Source organism: Salvelinus alpinus, chromosome 1, assembly GCF_045679555.1.
Source record: "Salvelinus alpinus chromosome 1, SLU_Salpinus.1, whole genome shotgun sequence".
In the NCBI taxonomy this organism is placed as follows: Eukaryota; Metazoa; Chordata; class Actinopteri; order Salmoniformes; family Salmonidae; genus Salvelinus; species Salvelinus alpinus.
This window is the reverse complement of record NC_092086.1, coordinates 80472067-80493269: the sequence shown is the minus strand read 5'-3', so window position 1 is coordinate 80493269 and position 21203 is coordinate 80472067. Positions and strand designations below refer to the sequence as shown.

The window sequence follows — 21203 nt, the reverse complement described above, 5'->3', positions numbered from 1 at the left end:
CTGGTATGTTAGGGATATGTTGACAGCATTACTTTCTTCTTCTTGACTGATACTATTTTGTGGATGGATATTGTTCTTCATGATGATTTGATATGGTGGCTGATATCAAAATGAGCTCTAGGAGCTTTCAGGGTCATGGTGGTATCACATTTAACTGATTCTATTATTTAAAGCATAGTGTACATAAACCACTGACACGTGAGAGGCGTGGCGCGTGGTCGCACAATAATGACGTAGAAGCAATTTGACTCCGATATTGTGCTGGATACAGTCAGGAGCAGTTTGAAGTAAGTAATAATTTTGTTAAGACTTAAATTAGTATTGAATTGTACTGCAGTGTTATGCTATGTTCAAATATGGTTAAACGTTATGAATTTGACGTTGCCTTCCAAGCAGACAACACATAGCCAAGAAATAACAAGATCCTTTAGGCTAAATTTAGCTAACGTTAGCTGCTTTGAACAGATTACACAACTGTGCTCCACTCTTTTGTAAGGTTTTTGGGTTACCTAAATGGGGGAAGACAACGCCAGAATTAGTCAACTCAAACTTGTCAACTATCTTATTGATAAATTGAACATTATAGCAGCATGTCTCTTTTTGCTTATCTGACCAATTTTTGACAATATAAATTGTATCTGCCACACTTAATGAAGTGCATGGAAGTAGCCGCAATCTTGCCGACTATCCATTGAGATTCCAACCAACCACAGATATTTGTGGAAGTGTAGGAACCAATGTATTTTATCAGTACAGTAGTGAAGTGTAGGAACCAATGTATTTTATCAGTACAGTATTGAAGTGTGCACCAATGAGTTTTTATTAGTTGTAACTATTATTGAAATAATAATTAACTTTTTGAATAGTAATGTCAGATTGCATTTGTTTTCATTGAATTGACCCCAGACAACAACAGACTGTACGCTATAATACGGCAAATGTGATTCATGCAACAGAAGTCACCTAAGAAAACTGACAGAACTTAACTGACAGAACTTAATGGAAGTACCAGGTTTATGAGACGAGCTTTCAGTTGTTATCTTTATCCATGGCATGCTGCATGTATGGACTGTAGTTCAAAAGAACAATGTGTACATTTTGCTCACATTTGTCTTTATGCTAGAATGCTCTCTTGTGGTAAAATTGAGAATTTTATGAGTCTGGAGCACAACATTCTGCCATTCGTTTTGTCATACCCATGGAGAGAAATGCCGGCAAAATCCCAGTCGTCACTCATCTCTGCATGACAGAACCTCAGCTATGAAATGTTAATTTCACTAACTATGCTCCTGCTGATTAAATGTGCCCTACATAGCCCAGGTCAAGTCACCTGTTAAATAATAATAGTGAGACATCAAAACTATGAAATAACATATATGGAATCATGTAGTAACCAAAAAAGTGTTAAACAAATCTAAATATATTTGAGATTCTTCAATGTAGCCACCCTTTGCCTTGATGACAGCTTTACACACTCTTGGCATACTCTCAACCAGCTGCATGAGAAATGCTGTTCCAACACTCTTGAAGGAGTTCCCACATATGCTGAGCACTTGTTTGTTACTTGTCCTTCAATCTGTGGTCCAACTCATCCCAAACCATCTCAATTGGGTTGAGGTCTGGTGATTGTGAAGGCCAGGTAATCTAATGCAGCACTCCATCACTCTCCTTGAACAAAAAGCCCTTACACAGCCTGGAGGTGTGTTTTCGGTCATTGTCCCATTGAAGAACAAATTATATTCCCACTAAGCGCAAACCAGATGGGATGGCCTATCACTGCAGAATGCTGTTGTAGCCATGCTGGTTAAGTGTGCCTTGAATTCTAAATAAATCACCAACAGTGTCACCAGCAAGCACCATCGCACCTCCTCCATGCTTCACTGTGGGAACCACACATGCGGAGATCATCCGTCCACCTACTCGGTGTCTCAAAGACACGGCAGTTGGAACCAAAAATAACAAATTTGGACTCATCAGACCAAAGGACATATTTCCACTGGTCTAATGTCCATTGCGTGTGTTTCTTGGCCCAAGCAAGTCTCTTCTTATTATTGGTGTCCTTTACTAGTGGTTTCTTTGTAGCAATTCGACCATGAAGGCCTAATGCACACAGTCTCTGAATAGTTGATGTTGAGATGTGTCTGTTACTGGAACTCTGGGAAGCATTTATTTGGGCTGCAATTTCTGAGGCTGGTAACTCTAATGAACTTAACCTCTGCAGCAGAGGTAACTCTGTGTCTTCCTTTCCTGTGGCGGTCCTCATGAGTCAGTTTCATAGCGCGTGATGGTTTTTGCGACTGCACTTGAAGAAACTTTCAAAGTTCTTGAAATGTTTTGGATTGGCTGACCTTCGTGTCTTAACTTCTTTGAGATAGGGGGCAGCATTTTCACTTTTGGATGAATTGCGTGCCCAGAGTGAACTGCCTCCTACTCAGTCCCAGATGCTAATATATGCATATTATTATTAGTATTGGATAGAAAACACTCTGAAGTTTCTAAAACTGTTTGAATGATGTCTGTGAGTATAACAGAACTCATATGGCAGGCAAAAACCAGAGAAAAAATCCAAACAGGAAGTGGGAAATCTGAGGTTTGTAGTTTTTGAACTCAGCCTATCGAATTCACAGTGGGATATGGGTTATGTTGCACTTCCTAAGGCTTCCACTAGATGTCAACAGTCTTTAGAACGTTGTTTCAGGTTTCTCCTGTGAAGGGGGGCCAGATGGAAGCTGTTTGACTAAGGAGTCTGCCAGCAGCCTCGTTCTCAGTCACGTGCATTTCACATGAAAGGTAGCTCTCGTTCCATTGCTTTTCTACAGACAATGGAATTCTCCGGTTGGAACATTATTGAACATTTATGATAAAAACATCCTAAAGATTGATTCTATACTTAGTTTGACAAGTTTCTTCGACCTGTAATATAACTTTTTGAAATTTTCGTCCGACTGGACCTGATCGTGCTTTTGGATTTGTTTACCAAACGCCCTAACAAAAGAAGCTATTTTGACATAAATGGACATAAATGATGGACATTATCAAAGAAAACACACATTTATTGTGGAACTGCGATTCCTGGGAGTGCATTCTGATGAAGATCATCAAAGGTAAGTGAATATTTATAATACTATTATGACTAATGTTGACTGCGCAACATGGCAGATATTTCTTTTGGCTGGTTTGGGCTCTGAGCGCCGTTCTCAGATTATGCTTTTTCCGTAAAGTTTTTTTGAAATCTGACACAGCAGTTGCATTAAGGAGAAGTGTATCTAAAGTTCCATGCAATACACTTGAATTTTCATCAACATTTATAATGAGTATTTCTGTGAATTCATGTGGCTCTCTGCAAAATCATAGCATGTTTTTGAACTACTGAACATAACACACCAATGTAAAATGAGATTTTTGGATATAAATATGAACAAAACATACATGTATTGTGTTCTATGAAGATCATCAAAGGTTAGTGATTCATTTTATCTCTATTTGTGCTTTTTGCGACTCCTCTCTTTGGCAGGAAAAATGGCTGGGTTTTTCTGTGACTTGGTGGTGACCTAACATAATCGTTTGTGGAGCTTTTGCTGTAAAGCATTTTTGAAATCAGACACTGTGGCTGGATTAACGAGAATTCTATCTTTAAAATGGTGCCTAATACTTGTATTTTTGAGAAATTTGATTTATGAGATTTCTGTTGATTTGTATTTGGCGCCCTGCAATTTCATTGGCTGTTGGCGAGGGGTTCCGGTAGGGTTCCTAGACAGGTTAAAGTAATGATGGACTGTCGTTTCTCTTTGCTTATTTGAGCTGTTCTTGCCATAATATGGACTTGGTCTTTTACCAAATAGGGCTGTCTTCTGTATACCACCCTACCTTGTCACAACACAACTGATTGGCTCAAACACATTAACCTCTCTTGGGCACGTGAGACGGTAGCGTCCCACCTCTTCAACAGCCAGTGAAACTGCTGGGCGCCAAATTCAAATACAGAAATACTCATTATAAAAATTCAGAAAACAGAACATATTTTGCATAGGTTTAAAGATTTTCTTGTGAATCCAACCACGGTGTCAGATTTAAAAAATGCTTTACAGCGAAAGCATACCTTACGATTATTTGAGAACATAGCCCACTAGACAAATCATTACAAATAGTAGCCAGCCAAGTAGAACAGTTACACATGTCAGAAATAGAGATAAAATTAATCCCTTACCTTTGATGATCTTCATATGGTTGCACTCAGCAGACATTCATTTACTCAATAAATGTTCCTTTTGTTCGATAAAGTCTCTTTATATCCAAAAAACCTCAGTTTTGTTTGCGCGTTTTCTTCAGTAATCCACAGGCTAAAACGCAGTCAAAACAGGATGACAAAAAAATCCTAATTGTATCCGTAAAGTTCATAGAAACATGTCAAACGATGTTTATATTCAAACCTCAGGTTGTTTTTAGCCTAAATAATCAATAATATTTCAACCGGACAATAACGTCGTCAATTTAAAAGGTAAACACGCATGAAAAAGCTCTGTGACACTTTAGGGTCCACTCATTCCGACTGCTCTTACTTCTTCATTTTTCAGAATACAAGCCTGAAACAATTTCTAAAGACTGTTGACATCTAGTGGAAGGCATAGAAACTGCAATTTGAGTCCTAAGTCAATGGATACTGTAATGGCATTGAATACAAAACTACAAAACCAACAAAAAAAACTACTTCCTGAATGGATTTTTCTCAGGTTTTCGCCTGCCAAATCAGTTCTGTTATACACAGACACTATTTTAACAGTTTTGGAAACTTTAGAGTGTTTTCTATCCAAATCTACCAGTTATATGCATATCATATCTTCTGGACCCGAGAAGCAGGCAGTTTAATTTGGGCATGCATTTCATCCAAAATTCCGAATGCTGCCCCCTACCCTAGTGAAGTTAAGAAGGAAAGAAATTCCACAAATTAACTTTTAACAAGGCACACCTGTTAATTGAAATGCATTCCAGGTGACTACTTCAGGAAGCTGGTTGAGAGAATGCCAAGTGTGCAAAGCTGTCATCAAGGCAAAGGGTGGCTACTTTGAAGAATCTCAAATATATAACATTTTCATTTGTTTAACACTTTTTTTTGGTTACTACATGATTCCATATGTGTTATTTCATAGTTTTGATGTCTTCACTATTATTCTACAATGTAAAAATAAAGAAAAACCCTACAATGAGCAGGTGTGAATTTTTCACTGGTAGTGTAAATGTAATGTATGTAAAGTATATGTGTTTTCGTGAAGAAAAAAAAACATTAAAAAAACGAACTGTAATTTCTTCAGGTCCTCTCTCTGCCCTGGCTGCAGCCGGTGTTGACCTGTCAGACAGCGAGTGGCCCCATGGAGGACATGGAGGTAGAGCGTGTAGCCCCGGAAGGCCCTGACGTGGCCCCTGTGGAGGAGGAACCTCTCTTCACTAACTTGGACATATTCCTTTTTTCTCTCATTGTTGGCCTACTCATCTACTGGTTCCTTTCTCGCAAGAAGACTGAGGACACCGTCCCAGAGTTCAAGAGGCTCACCCCTGTGTAAGTGTTTTTCCACCAATATTCTATCATTTGATATTTTGATACGGCCCTTGCCTAGGTAGGCTCATTACATTAACATTTGTAAAATCCCAAGGCAGTTTATCCTATTGGAACAGTGATAGTAAGTTTGCCTACGGGCTGGGAGACACCATGTTCGGGACCAGCAGGGGACGTTGCATTGTCGGTATCCTCTATATTGGTGTCAGAAGTGAGATAGTGCTGACGATCTTTGAAGATTGTTGTGTGCTTAGCTGTTCATTTATTTAATCAAGAATGATTCAACATTAGTGTGTATTTGCTCATATTTTCCCCTTATTAGCCCAGGAAGGTTAAATCAGAACACTCCTGTTTTGTCATCCCCTGGTGACCAAAAGTCATTTGTATTTTCTTGCCCTGGAACTTGGAGCTGAGTGGGAAGCAGGGATTGGCAGTGTGCTTGTGCATGTGTTACTTTAGACCACACTGTGGTTGGCCTGGGCAGGGGTTCCAGCATTTGAATGTGTTGACTTCATGTAGGCCTAACTGGGGGAATGTGCATGGTCACATTAGTTTACATTTGTTGTTTATTCAAAAGGATAATAATTGGAAGTGGTTTCGGTGACTGTGTAGCTTATTTTTAACATACCCTGGAGACTATGCTGCATCGCCCAGGCCACATGCAGAAAGGTACTGTAGCAATTATAGTGGTTTTAATTGTTTTCTCACCTATTATTCCTTGTAACTTTCTGGATTAGGTCTATACATGCGGTCATCTGTTGAATAGATGCTTGAAACATCTCACACCAATGTTACTGAGAACCTTGTTGTTTCATTGTATCCACTTGGCTGCTGGCAGGAACTTGGCATGGGGCTTAATCAGTAACAGTTGCCTATGTTCCTTTGTTGGCGTCACTTGGATCAATTCCCCCCACAGGGAAAATGCCAGCTCTGCACCCCCCAAACAATGGAAGTGAAAGAGGTTTTAATTGCTGGAAATGTTAACCATAAACATGGCTCTCTCTTTCTGAATGGGAACAGTGTTAAGAGAAGGACCTCAAACATACTGGTAATTAATTACTGGACCTCTCTCTCTCCCTGCGAGATCCCCTGGCTCCCCTCCGCACCACCAAACCTCATTGAAAGAAATATGCAGGAGGAGGAAATGGCCCACAACTGAAGCTATGAAAATTCCAGGAAGAGGTTTGGGGTGTGCAGGAAAAGAGAGAACTACCTTGGAGTTTCCTTGTGTTTAGCTGGCTCGCATTTCACTGTGATCCTTTTTTGTTGGAGAATACTCCCGTCTTTGTGCACTCTTTTTGTGTTTAGTCTTCTACACAGCCAATTTTGGACACTTCCCCAGCGCACCAGAAGACCCAGTGGATGCTTTTTCTCTTTGAATGCTCTCCGAGGTGGAAAGTTGAGGCCAAAGTCCAGCAGTATTCTCTGTTCAGCCTCTCTTCTGCGGAAGCCGTCCCTAATTTGCCTTTGAGGGAGCATGAATGGAGCAAAGCCGTGTCACAAATGGCAACCTTTTATGATAGATTAGGTAACCATTGTGACACACTCCCTCGGCTCAGGGGTTTGAAATGTGCTTTATTCAGCTCTGCCTTGCCTCGTCTCTCTTTTAAAAAGAAAGAAATACACATTTACGCTGTTAATAGTTGCCAGGGTGACTCGGGTAGTGTAGTCCCTACAGATTGTATAGGAAAAGAGGAGGGATGTAGTGAATGGATGTGTATGTCAGTGTTGATGTGTGTGCGTGCGCAGGGGCATGTCTGTTTTTTAAATAATTTTGTTAACGTTTATGTGTATTTCGCCGGCTGCTCTGCTTGAAAGGCTTTTAAGGGAAATGTCATGCTATATTGTCGTTGTCTTCCCAGCCTTGCTGCCAGATGTCGGTAGTGTCTGTGTTGAGTAGTGGTGAGAGCGGGTAACAGCAACACGTCCATCCGCGTCTGACTGCTGCTCTGAGCAGAACACAAGCCCTGGAGTTGCCTGGCCAACCAGTGAGAGGCTGCTGCGGCTGAATAACAGCCATGGCTGCCTGTGTGTTTTGATTCCACCACAGAGAGAGAGCGCGCTCGGGTGGGGTGTTCGTGGGGGGGGCTGTATGTTCAGTGAGAGACTGAGAATCTCTCCCGCATAATGCACTTTGGGGAGGCCAGCGGATAGTCAGCCCTGATGGGCTTCTTCTTCACGTGCTTTTTCAGATTGTGTCCAATTGTGGATCAGACAAGTGTGTTGTGGGGTGCTGGAGAACACTGCCTGTAACCATGGGATGTGTGTTCTCTCTGCCCAAAGAGAGACAGGCAGCGGCAGCCAGGTCAGTCTCTCTCTCTCTCTCTCTCTCTCTCTCTCTCTGTGTTTCTCTCTCTTGGTCTCACTGTGTGTGTATCTGAGACCGCTTGTTCTACTGTGCTCCATCCACTGCCTATCATGTTGATGCTCTTCAGGGAAATGTGTGTTACTGTTGGGAAAGGCAAATGATTGGACTTGATTTGCTTTTCAGCTTCCCAGGCTGCTTACCAACGTTTTTAACCAGCAATGTTAAACAAAAGGAAAGGAAATCATTTAAAAGATAAGAATCAATGTTGCAGATTGTAATGATTATGATAGCCTGTCATCAAAAAGGCTGTGGTCTGAATTATGGCTGTGTGCAGTACATGTAGCCTAACAATTGATTTAAGATACTGTCACCACATGCAACGTTTGTCACTTCTTGACTTCCTCTTGATACCTCCTATGTTCTTTGCTAAGGAGCACACGTTTCATTGACAATTGACATGTTATTTTCATCGGTGAGTTTCACATGCATTTACTGTGTTTGTTCAAGGTTTTTACCAATGATCAACTGAGCTATTTCTGTGCTGCGTTTACATGACTTGTAAAGGGATTGGGTGTGACCCATACGCAAATCTCTCCCATGGGGGTCAGAAGGGGATGGGAATGCCAGAGTAAAGAACATTTTCTGCCTTCTCAAATGGTCTCTCCTTTTCGAGGCAGTGTAATAGTCATTTAGTGGACTAATTAAGTTACCATGGTATGCTAATGTTTACCTTTTAACATCTGCTTTGTGTCTTTTCCTCCAGAGTCACTCCGCAGCGAGAAACCAGCTTTATTGAAAAAATGAAGAAAACGGTCAGTAGCTTCATGCTAAATGCTGTGTAATAAGTAGAAACAAATTATTTTAGACAAAATGATGTCTATTTATTTAGTAAATGGATATGTAGGCTATATGCCACTTAACTTGTTTTGGTGGCTAGCTAAGGAACTTTAAAAAGTTGTCTATAATTTAGGATGATTACTGATGATGCGTCTGCCTCTCCAGAACAGGAACATGGTGGTTTTCTACGGCTCTCAGACGGGCACGGCGGAGGAGTTCTGCGGCCGACTGGCCAAAGACGCCCAGCGCTACGGAATGAGAGGCATGTCAGCTGACCCCGAGGAATATGACATGGTACTTGTCTTAATCCGGCTGATTTTATGTGTACATTGTCTCAGTCTTCTACGTACCACATGTAACCTCCAGCAGCTTTGTGGTGATGAATATTTATATTTGTTTGGATATTTATTAAATGTATAACATTAAGAGAGCTAATGACTGCATTGTTGTGTCCTGAGAGCTGTTTGGTGAACGAATCCCGTTTGCAATTAGTGTATTTTCAATGTCTTTTTCTTCCTTCCTCTCCTCAGTCGGAGCTGCCTCGTCTTGCGGAGATCGACAACTCCCTGGCTGTGTTCTGCATGGCCACCTATGGGGAGGGGGATCCTACAGACAACGCTCAGGACTTTTACGACTGGATGCAGGAGAACGACGAGGACCTGAAAGGAGTCAACTTCGCGGTTGGTATTTTGCTCAGCGAGATGGGTCTGTAGTAGGTGCATCAAGGTGGTTGAGCGTCAACATTGGTGTGCAGCGCAGCACATTTAGCTTTGACAGGATCCACACAGAATGACTCTTATTGCATCCCCATTCCCCATTGAAGGAGAGGTAGGGATTGAGATGTCCGTATGTGAGGCTTTCCCATGCGAAAGGCACTGGTGGAATGCACACTTTGCTACATTGCCCCACTTCCCTCCAAACTCACTCACCAAGTGGAAACATGTGGTCCTGCCAAACAAAGCTCCAGGCCTGGCCAACCTCAAGGCTGGAGCTGGAGAGCACTGGCAGTTTGTGGCTTGGAGATGTCGGGAGTCTCAATTTTGAAATGTTTTCTCATTGACATCACTACTGAACAATGTTAACCATGGCTTCCTCCGGGTCTCGCTGTGCGACTCTCCTGAGACAGCATTGTGATGTGGTTGTGGCTTTTTATGTGGGAAATCCATGTTTTCTTGTTCTCAACATTTGTAGTGCATTCAGCCATATAAAGCCACTGCAATTACAGATCTGATCCAAATGGTGTAATTAAGTAAATGTACAGCTTAGACATATGTAAGGATATAATGTATTACTGCATTTACAGTGTCTTCAGAAAGTATTCACACCCCTTTTCCACATTTTGTTGTTATTAATATGGATTTAATTGTCATTGTTTTGGTTAACAAAGTACTCTGTATTTGGAAAAAGAATTCTAACATTTATTTTAAAAATCATGAAAAATAAAACAGTCATATGTTGATTAGATAGGTATTCAACCCCTTGAATCAATACATGTTAGAATAACATTTGGCAGCGATTACAGTTGTGAGTGTTTCTGGGTAAGTCTCTAAAAGCTTTGCACACCTGGATTGTACAATATTTGCACATTATTCTTTAAAAATTGTTCAAGCTCTGTCAAGTTGGTTGTTGATCATTGCCAGAGCCTTTTTCAAGTCTTGCCATAGATTTAGAGGACAATTTTAAGTTAAAACTGTAACTAGGCCATTCGGGAACATTCAACGTTGTCTTGGTATGCAACTTCAGTGTATATTTGACCTTGTATTTTAGGTTATTGTCCTGCTGAAAGGTGAATTTGTCTCCCAGTTTCTGTTGGAAAGCAGACAGAACTAGGTTTTCCTCTAGGATTTTGCCTGTGTTAGCTCTATTCCATTTATTTTTTATCATAAACTCCCTATTCCTTGCTGATGACAAGCATACCCATAACATGATGCAGCCACAACCATGCTTGAAAATATGAAGAGTGGTACTCAGGGATGTGTTGGATTTGCCCAAACATAACGCTTTGTACTCAGGACATGTCTTAAGTTAATTTCTTTGCCACATTTTTTGCAGTTTAACTTTAGTGCCTTATTGCAAACATGATTAATGTTTTGGAATATTTTTATTCTGTACAGGCTTCCTTCTTTTCACTCTGTCAATGGTTAGTATTGTGCAGTAACTATAATGTTGTTGATCCATCCTCAGTATTCTCCTATCACAGCCAATAAACTCTGTAACTGTTTTAAAGTCACCATTGGCCTCATGGTGAAATCCCTGAGCGGTTTTCTTCTTCTCCGGCAACTGAGTTAGGAACGACGCCTGTTGTATTGTGTGGGGTGCAGAGATGAGGTAGTCATAAAAAAAATCATGTTAAACACTGTTATTGCACGCAACTTATATTTGACTTGTTAAGCAAATGTGTACTTCTGAACTTATTTATGCTTGCCATAACAAAGGGGTTGAATACTTATTGACTCAAGACATTTCAACTTTTCATTTTTCATTAATTTGTATAAAAAATTATATAAAAACATAAATTCCACTTTGACATTATGTGGAATTCTGTGTAGGCCAGTGACCATAAATCTAAATTTAATCCATTTTAAATTCAGGTTGTAACACAACAAAATGATCAAGTCTAGGGGTGTGAATACTTTCTGAAGGCACTCAGGTTTGCATCATGATATAGGCCCTAGAAGTAGAGGAATCTATACATTTTATATGCAGGTCATTCATTTTTATCTACTGTGATAGCTGATAACATCTGCCTTTGAACTCTGCAGGTGTTTGGCTTGGGGAATAAAACATATGAGCACTTCAATGCAATGGGAAAGTATACCGACAAGAGACTAGAAGAGCTGGGTGGCAAGAGGATCTATGACCTGGGAATGGGAGACGACGATGGCAAGTGAGTACTGAACTCAATACAGTGCAAACATTGCTACAATGTCCATAAATGAATCCATATTCATAAATATGTATGTATTTCTCTTATTAAAATATCATGTGATGACTGTTCTATGTATGTCTTACCCTCTTCCCCAGCCTTGAGGAAGACTTTGTATCATGGAAGGAGCAGTTCTGGCCTGCTGTGTGTGAGCACTTTGGGGTGGAGGCCACAGGAGATGACACCAGGTAATAGCTAGTTGGCTACCCCCTCTCGCTCTCCTGGTCAGACTAGTTGTCAACTAGAGATATTTAGTATGGAGATTCAGGAGCAGATGTACTTCCTGTATAGAGAATATATTTTTATATATATTTTTTAAAGACAGAGGGCTGGTTTCCCAGACACAGATTAAGCCTTGTCCAGGATTCTAAAACATTCTCCATTGAAACCGCTTTTTAGTCCAGGACTAAACTTAATCTGTGTCTGGGGAACCGACCCATAATGTTTTACTTTGTATTCCAATTCAATGCAGAACAAGGGTTATTTTCCATGGTAATATCAGCAGCTATAAATACTGGATGTATCAAATAATTGATACCCCCTGGCATTGTTTGCATGTTCTCAGAAAAAACACTATAAAGCTTCATCTGCAAATAACAAACCTAAATGACCATCAACAAGGAAAATCATTTTTACATGTGCTTTAAGACCTTTCACTCCCTATGGCATCTGACAATTTTTACCATGCATCATCACATTTGCATCACAGAGAGCAAACTCCACTAGAAGCGTGCATGGCTGTCCATGTCGGCCCTTAGCTGCACTGACGAGGGTTATTTTTAGACTTCATGAGTGGTCGGGATGCAGAGCAGGAAGTAATCACCTGTCCGTTTCTTCCTCTCCTTTAGCATCCGGCAGTACGAGTTGGTGGTTCCAACTGACATCAACATGAATAAGGTGTACACTGGGGAGATGGGTCGCCTCAAGAGCTTTGAGACCCAGAAACCGTGAGTTGACAGCTTCACACACACATAGGAAGTGGTGTAGGCAGCTCAGCTATCAGGCGTAATGACAGAGATGTGTTGTCATCGCTAATGGAATGAATAGATTATGGTTGTTTTTCAGGGCAACAAAGGGATGACTGTTGTCATGACGCTGACCTGATTCTCACCTACTTCCCAATGTCAGAAGTCCAACAGCAAAGTCTGGGTGCTGTTAGGGTGCATCTCAATAGTCCAAAGTGGCCTCCTCTCATCTCTTTTCCTTGATAGAACTAGACAGGTGTAAACTAAATCCCTGTGTAGGCCTTAGTGCTTTCACCTGTCTTCTCAGATCAGTAAAAAGAAAAGTTCTTAACTTCTTATGGCTGCAGGGGCAGTATTGAGTAGCTTGGATGAAAGGTGCCCAGAGTAAACGGCCTGCTCCTCAGTCCCAGCTACAAATATATGCATATTATCATTAGTATTGGATAGAAAACACTCTGAAGTTTCTAAAACGGTTTGAATTATGTCTGTGAGTATAACAGAACTCATATGGCAGGCAAAAACCTGAGAAAAAATCCAAATAGGAAGTGGAAATTCTGAGGCTGGTCGAGTTTCAACCAAGATCCCATTGAAATCACAGCGAGATATGAATGAGTATTCACTTCCTACGGCTTCCACTAGATGTCAACAGTCTGTAGAACTTTGTCTGATGACTCTACTGTGAAGGGGAGCCGAATGAGAGGAGAATTAGTCACCACTGCCATGAGGTGAACATTCTTTGACCACGCGCGTTCACTTGAGAGGCAGCTCCGTTCCATCGCTCATCTGAAGTCAATGTAATTCTCCAGTTGGAACGTTATTCAAGATTTATTTTAACAACATTCTAAAGATTGATTCAATACATCGTTTGACATGTTTCTACTGACTGTTACGGAACTTTTGGACATTTCGTCAGGTTTTAGTGAACGCGCTTCGTGACTTTGGAATTGTTTACCAAACGCGCTAACCAAAGTAGCTAATTGGACATAAATAACGGACATTATCGAACAAATCAAGCATTTATTGTGGACCTTGGATTCCTGGGAGTGCATTCTGATGAAGATCATCAAAGGTAAGGGAATATTTATCATGTAATTTCTGGTTTCTGTTGACTCCAACATGGCGGCTAATTTGACTATTGTTCTGAGCTCCGTCTCAGATTATTGCATGGTTTGCTTTTTCCGTAAAGTTTTTTTGAAATCTGACACAGCGGTTGCATTAAGGAGAGTTATATCTATAATTCCATGTGTATAACTTGTATTATCATCTACATTTATGATGAGTATTTCTGTTGAAACGATGTGGCTAGACAAAATCACTGGATGTTTTTGGAACTAGTGAATGTAACGCGCCAATGTAAACTCAGATTTTTTTATATAAATATGAACTTTATCAAACAAAATATACATGTATTGTGTAACATGAAGTCCTATGAGTGTCATCTGATGAAGATCATCAAAGGTTAGTGATTAATTTTATCTCTACTTGTGCTTTTTGTGACTGCTATCTTTCGCTGGAAAAATGGCTGTGCTTATTGTGGTTTGGTGTGACCTAACATAATCGTTTGTAGTGCTTTCGCTGAAAAGCAGATTTGAAATTGGACACTTTGGTGGGATTAACAACAAGATTACCTTTAAAATGGTATAAAACACATGTATGTCTGAGGAATTTTAATTATGAGATTTCTGTTGTTTTGAATTTGGCGCCCTGCACTTTGACTGGCTGTTGTCATATCATCCCGTTACTGGGATTGCAGCCATAAGAAGTTTTAATATTAGAAATCTTCTCTCAAATGTATTGGGATGTCAGTTATTTATTGGAACCTTCGACAAACCAATTTTATAACATTAGCACCAATTGTCTGAAATGGCTTTGTGATAACTCCAGTATATCTGTCATTGCAGGCCTTTTGATGCGAAGAACCCCTACTTGGCCACAGTGGCTGTCAACCGCCAGCTGAACCAAGCCGGCGACCGCCATCTGATGCATCTAGAGCTGGACATCTCAGGCTCCAAAATCAGGTAGCTGCTCTGCTTTAATATGTAATATTAAAAGTCTTGTGCCTTAGAATATCATACACTTCTGCCTTCCAATGTCTACTGCATTTCTTCTGTCTGCCAATAAGTGTCGAGTTGGATAATCATTTATTTATTTATTTTCACACACTGGCAACAAGCATGTAAATATGTTCTATATGTAATGACATTTGCGTGTTAGATAAAGACATTGGGAAGTCTTGTTCATCCACCTCCCCCTGTCTCCCCCCCTGTAGATATGACTCTGGAGACCACGTTGCTGTTTACCCCGTTAATGACGTGTCAATAGTGAACAGAATAGGCCAAATCCTGGATGCCGACCTGGACACTGTTATCTCTCTCAACAACCTCGACGGTCAGTTGTAAATCATGGCTCAGGGATATATGATTTCAGCTGCTTTGTGTCTGTGTATTTACATTGGAGCAGTTTTCCATAGGCTTTTTCCGTACTATTTGGTTGCAATGAAATGCACATGATGTTATCCTCATGGCTATTCACTCACTGTACAGTAATCTAGAGGTTGAGAAGATATTGCTGCACACATAGTCAACTAAATCATATAGTCTACCGTTAACATTGAAAATGTATACCGTGGCCTCTAAATAAATGGAACTTGAACATTAAACGATGATACTGATCAGATTGTTCCTCTGTGTCTTTTAGAGGAGTCCAATAAGAAGCACCCGTTCCCGTGTCCGACCACATACCGCACAGCTCTGACCCACTACCTGGACATCACCAACCCCCCTCGCACCAACGTACTGTTTGAGCTGGCCCAGTATGCCACCGACCCCAAGGACCAGGACACCCTGCGCAAGATGGCCTCCGCCTCCCCCGAGGGCAAGGTTGGCACCCCTGACAGACCTCGAACCTCTGACCCTTCACCGCTAGCTGACTGACTGACATTCTACTGCCCGCCCAGAAATGCATGCTGTCAATGCGTTTGAATGGCTGTAAATTATCTGTATCAATGGAGAGTAAGTCTTAGTCTGTCTGTGTCTCTTTGCCAGGGTCTGTACCAGAGCTGGGTGCTGGATGCTCAGAGGAACATCCTGGCTGTGTTGGAGGACATGCCGTCCCTCCACCCTACCATAGACCACCTGTGTGAGCTGCTGCCCCGCCTACAGGCTCGCTACTACTCCATCGCCTCCTCCGGCAAGGTGAGACCCACTATTAGAATAGTAAAAATACTTTGTCCATCTTGTGAGAAACAGCAGCACCCCTGGATGGATAGCATTTTAAGGGTTAAGGACATGTACCTGGGATCAGAGACCAGCAGACCTCCGGTTGCCAGTTCAGTTCCCACTTTTTCAGTTTATTTTATTTAGTTTTTTATTTGTTTACTTTAAAACTGTGTATTGTCTTGTCAGGTGTATCCCACCATGGTGAGCATCTGTGCGGTGGTGGTGGAGTTCCAGACCAGCACAGGGCGGACCTTCAAGGGTGTGGCCACCAACTGGCTGAAGAACAAGGTTGTGGTGACGGACAACGGCCACAAGGCCACTGTGCCCATGTACGTCCGCAAGTCCCAGTTCCGGCTTCCCTTCAAGGCCAGCAACCCGGTGGTGATGATCGGGCCCGGCACGGGCATCGCCCCCTTCATGGGCTTCCTCCAGGAGAGAGGCTGGATGAAGGAGCAGGGTACGGAGCAAGAAGGCCTGGTCCTCATCTGGCATCTAAGTCTGTGGTTTTGCTGATTATTAAAACCGAACAGTGTTTGCCTAGTGCATAGATGGAGTTCACATCAAGCAAGTCTCCATTACTCTACAATAAATTAGGTTCACCTGAGTTTGTTGCCACAAGTATGTTTTGTATTTTTTTGCATAAGGGAGGGAAAAGAAAAATAGGGTGAGTGTGACCCAGCTTCACATCCAATATGTGTTGTGTTTCGCTATCAGGGAAGGATGTCGGCGAGACGATACTGTACTTCGGCTGTCGCCGCAGAAACGAGGACTTCCTGTACCAGCAGGAACTGGAGGAGTTTGAGAAGGCGGGCGTGCTGACTCAGCTCAACGTGGCCTTTTCCAGAGACCAAGAGGGGAAGGTAACACACCAAACCTCTCTGTCAGCTCCTCACTATGTGAGAGTTCGTGTGTCTAGCTATACTACCAAGTTTGACATTTTATTAGTCGTATGTACAGGATACACATGGTATACAGCATCCAATGAAATGCTTACTTGTAGTTTCCTTCTCGACAATGCAACAACAATTTGAAATAATAAAAAATGAGAATACGAACATAAAGTCAATGGCTACAGGAAGGCACAATTTATAGTTCAATATGTACACGTGTTTTGGGGAAGAGGGGATTGGGGGGCAAGTGTTTCAATTGTGCAGTATTTAGCAATCATAATACGAGTCTGTTAGCAGCAGTTGGGATGTGTGTGTGGCATGAATGTGTATATGTTAATTGTGAATAATGATGACTGAGACAAAGGTCATACCCCCAAAACCTCTCACCATTACCAATAACAGGGGAGGTTAGCATTTTGGGGGGTTATGATATTTATGCCTCTAACTTTCTCACTCATCATTATTCATTCATGATTATCCATAATCATGGTAGCATCCACATGAATGTAGAAGTGTTAAACTTATCTTCTTAAATTTACAATAAAAGTGACTCCAAAATGGCAATACATTATTTATAATTAATTTCTGTTTTTGTTTTTGTGTATGACACTTGTATTTTCATGAATGTCTAATATTAGGATTTCTGTAATTTTAATTTGGCGCTCTGCAATTTCACCGGATGTTGTCGAGGTGGGTCGCTTGAGGCACGTCGAGCCCAAAGATTAAACAGCATGATCATTACACAGGTGCACCTTGTGCTGGGGACAATAAAAGGCCACTTTAAAATTTGCCGTTTTCACACGACGCAATGCCTTGTTTTTAGGCATATAGGCATGCTGACTGCACGAATGTCCACCAGAGCTGTTGCCAGAGTTAAATGTTAATTTCTCTACCATAAGCTGCCCCGTCATTTCAGAGAATATCACAGTACGTCAAACCAGCCTCACAACCGCAAACCACGTGTAACCACCCCAGCCCAGGACCTCCACATCCGGCTTCTTCACCTACAGGATCGTCTTCAGGGGGGTGGGGGGTGCTGAGGAGTATATCTGTCTCTATTAAAGCCCTTTTGCGGGGAAAAACTCTGTTTGGCTGGGCCTGGCTGCCAAGTGGGTGGGCCTATGCCCATGGCTGCACCCCTGCCCAGTCATGTGAAATCCATAGGTTAGGGCCTAATGAATTTATTTAAATTGACTGAATTCCTTATATGAACTGTAACTCAGTCAAATCTTTGAAATTTTTGCATGTTATATTTTTTTCCAGTATACACTTCGAAATTAATGTTCAGAAACATATTCTATTCTTATTTACAATAAAAGTGACTCCAAAATGACAATACATTATTTACCATTATTTTCTATTGGGCACATCATAATCTGAAACACAACCAAAACAAACTGCAAATGCATCCAACAAGTTTGTAGTCACAAGCTTGATGTAGTCATTGCATGCTAGGAATATGGGACCAAATACTACACTTTTAACTACTTTTAATACACAAGTGAGTCCAAATACTTATGACACCTTGAAATGGGGGGGACTAGATACATAAAGTGCTTCCATTTCTAAATAGTAAAACAGATATGTATGAAAATACCCTCAAATAAAAGGTGACATTCTGTACTGTCGCCTCATATGAAACATTTGATCTCAAATCCAAAATGCTTGAGTATAGAGCCAAATTAAAAGTTTTAGCTTCCCTGTCCAAATAAATACGTAGAGGAGTGTATCTATGACTTTGATAAGGTCCAATATTTGATACTGCCAGTGCCTATAATTCTAATATAATTTTAATATAATTGTGTATTATAATTCGTATTGCCTTGAGAACCTGCAGACTTCAAGAGAATGTATTTTGTAGCAGTTAAATTATTCAAATGAATAGTTCATAATTGTTTGATTTTCCATGCTCAGGTGTACGTACAGCATCTCCTGAAGAAGAACAAAGAACATCTGTGGAAGCTGATCCATATTGACAATGCTCACCTCTACATTTGCGGGTAAGAACCAATTCAGACCACCTGCATATGTACACGCTTTTAGAGGGTTTTCTGAAAGGGAAAATCCATCATCGTGTGCCCTCTGTAAATATGGCTGCCACTTGTCCTTGCCTAGGGATGCTCGGAACATGGCGCGGGACGTGCAGAACACCTTCTATGACATAGCTGAAGAGGTCGGAGGCCTCACACACACACAGGCTGTGGCCTACATCAAGAAGCTGATGACCAAGGGACGCTACTCTCTGGATGTGTGGAGCTAAAGAAGATGAAGCTTACTTGCCAGGACACCCTCACAACCCCCTAGATGTTAACCTATTTCATTTGGGTGAGGGGTAACGGTAAACACCTTTTTAAACAGTTTTTGGAGGTAACACGTCAGCACCTAATCTCGAAATGGAAAGACGTATGTCTGAATGTTTGTTGTCCTTTATTATTGTTTTTGTTTGTAATCTTACTGAAAGCCTTTTGTGGGGACTCATACTGAGAAGTAGTGCTGTTAATTTAGGATTGTTTGGGAATTGGCTCATACTCTAACTTGACCCCTAACCCCCAGGCCTTTCATGTAGATTTGGTCTACATTCTCCTTTAAGGTTATGGGGGGGGGGGGACATCTCTATTTTGGAATAAATCAATACTTTTTTTTATTAAGAGTGCAGGCAGACCTTCATTGTTTCCCATCAGATTAGAAAAGTTGGAGATAATATACAGTACCAGTCAAAGGTTTGAACACACCTCCTCATTCAAGGGTTTTTCTTTATTTTAAATATTTTCTACATTGTAGAATAATAGTGAAGACATCAAAACTATGAAATAACACATATGGAATCAAGTAGTAACCAAAACAGTGTTAAAGAATAATCTTTAATAATACTTTTTTGGTTACTACGTGATTCCGTATGTGTTATTCATAGTTTTGATGTCTTCAGTCTTATTCTACAATGTAGAAAATAGTAAAAATAAAGAAAAACCCTGGAATGAGTAGGTGTGTTCAAACTTTTGACTGTTACTGTCCATTAAATGTTACACATTGTTTTTGTAAGTGAAACTAGGTGAAAACAGAAGTGATTATGAAATTAAATATTGCGACGTTTGTCATGCTGTGAAGATCCCCACAAGCGTTTTTTTCTTCTTGTATATTAACTCATTTCAAATGTAAGGCATTGAAAGCATTCTATATTTTCCATCTGTAAATGTATTTACAAATTCAGATGCTCTAGGAAGGTTGTGTAAACTTGTAGCGTATTCATGTTGTACCATGTACTGTTAAATTTGTACATTTAAATTGCAGTAACTATTTAGCAATTGAGCCTTGTTCTTCATCGGTTCATTCAAGAATAGGTCTTAGATTAAGTGGTGGTCAACTGTAAAAGTGTCCAGGTGTTTTTTTTCTCACGCTCTCTGACTGTAAGGCTTAGTGCCAACTAGTTACGTTTAGATGGACACTACCACAGCATTTAGGCAATGCAATATGTGTTGGTTGTATGTGCACTTGCAGTACAAAATGAATCTGTCTATTGACTGTAATTTATGTGTGTTCTGATATCACTAATTCTGGGATGTGTACAGTATACACTGATTGTACAAAACATTAGGAAAACCTTCCTAATATTGAGTTCCCCCCGCCCCCTTTTGCCTTCAGAACAGCCCCAATTCGTCGGGGCATGGACTCAACAAGGTGTCAAAAGCATTCCACACAGGGATGCTGGCCCATGTTGACTCCAATGCTTCCCACAGTTGTTAAGTTGTCTGGATGTCTTTTGGGTGGTGGATCATTCTTGATACAAATGGGGAAACTGTTGAGTGTGAAAACCCCAGAAACGTTGCAGTTCTTGACACAGTCAAACTGGTACACCTGGCACATACTACCATATCCCATGTAAAGGCACACATCTTTTGTCTACCCCATTTACCCTCTAAATGGCACACAAACAATCCGTGTCTCAATTGTAGCAAGACTTAAAAATCCTTCTTTAACGTGTCTCCTCCCCTTCATCTACATTGATTTTGAAGTGTATTTAACAAGTGACATCAATAAGGGATCATGGACAGACCTGGTGAATCCAGGTGAAAGCTATGTCATGGAAAGAGCAGACGTTCCTAATGTTTTGTACACTCAGTAGGTATTTTATCTAGGTTTTATTTTTCTATGCTGATCGTTGGTCTAATACAAAATATTTACTTCAACTTGAGGTTCTGCTGAACATCAACTGTATGAAATGGAATGAAGTGGATGATATAAGGGTGATGTTCAGCAGTCCTTTTGGTGTTTCTTTTAATAGAGAAACCCCTAAACTATTGTAGTGATATGGCAGGGTTCATGTTTTCATTTGTGTGCCTTTGAACTTTTTCACTTGCATTACTGATATCGAATAACGTGTTCCATCATGACCTGTTACATGACTTTTACCACTTGATCCAGTTGTTTATGCAAAATAGCTATTTGTATATAAACAGTATAACTTGAAAACATGCATTTTGTAAAGAAATAATAATCATTGATTTGCTATA

At 40.8% G+C, this 21203-nt stretch overlaps 1 protein-coding gene across 3 annotated transcripts; it reads left to right on the top strand.

The window, feature by feature from the left end:
* The first annotated feature begins 204 nt into the window (after positions 1-204).
* Positions 205-21203, top strand: LOC139531078 (NADPH--cytochrome P450 reductase-like). Of its 3 annotated transcripts, none has more exons than XM_071327786.1 (16): positions 205-287; positions 5310-5554; positions 8623-8671; positions 8862-8990; positions 9227-9376; positions 11459-11583; positions 11721-11810; positions 12471-12569; positions 14489-14605; positions 14857-14975; positions 15285-15466; positions 15632-15781; positions 15992-16262; positions 16520-16665; positions 18610-18695; positions 18811-21203. In XM_071327786.1, the coding sequence occupies exons 2-16, from the start codon at positions 5367-5369 to the stop codon at positions 18953-18955; spliced, it is 2046 nt and encodes a 681-aa protein (XP_071183887.1). In that variant the 5' UTR covers positions 205-287; positions 5310-5366; the 3' UTR covers positions 18956-21203. The 3 variants fall into 3 exon arrangements, with proteins under 3 accessions (XP_071183887.1, XP_071183889.1, XP_071183888.1); XM_071327788.1 differs by lacking the exon at positions 205-287 and adding an exon at positions 7744-7856 and having other exon boundaries at positions 5442-5554; XM_071327787.1 differs by lacking the exons at positions 205-287; positions 5310-5554 and adding an exon at positions 7641-7856.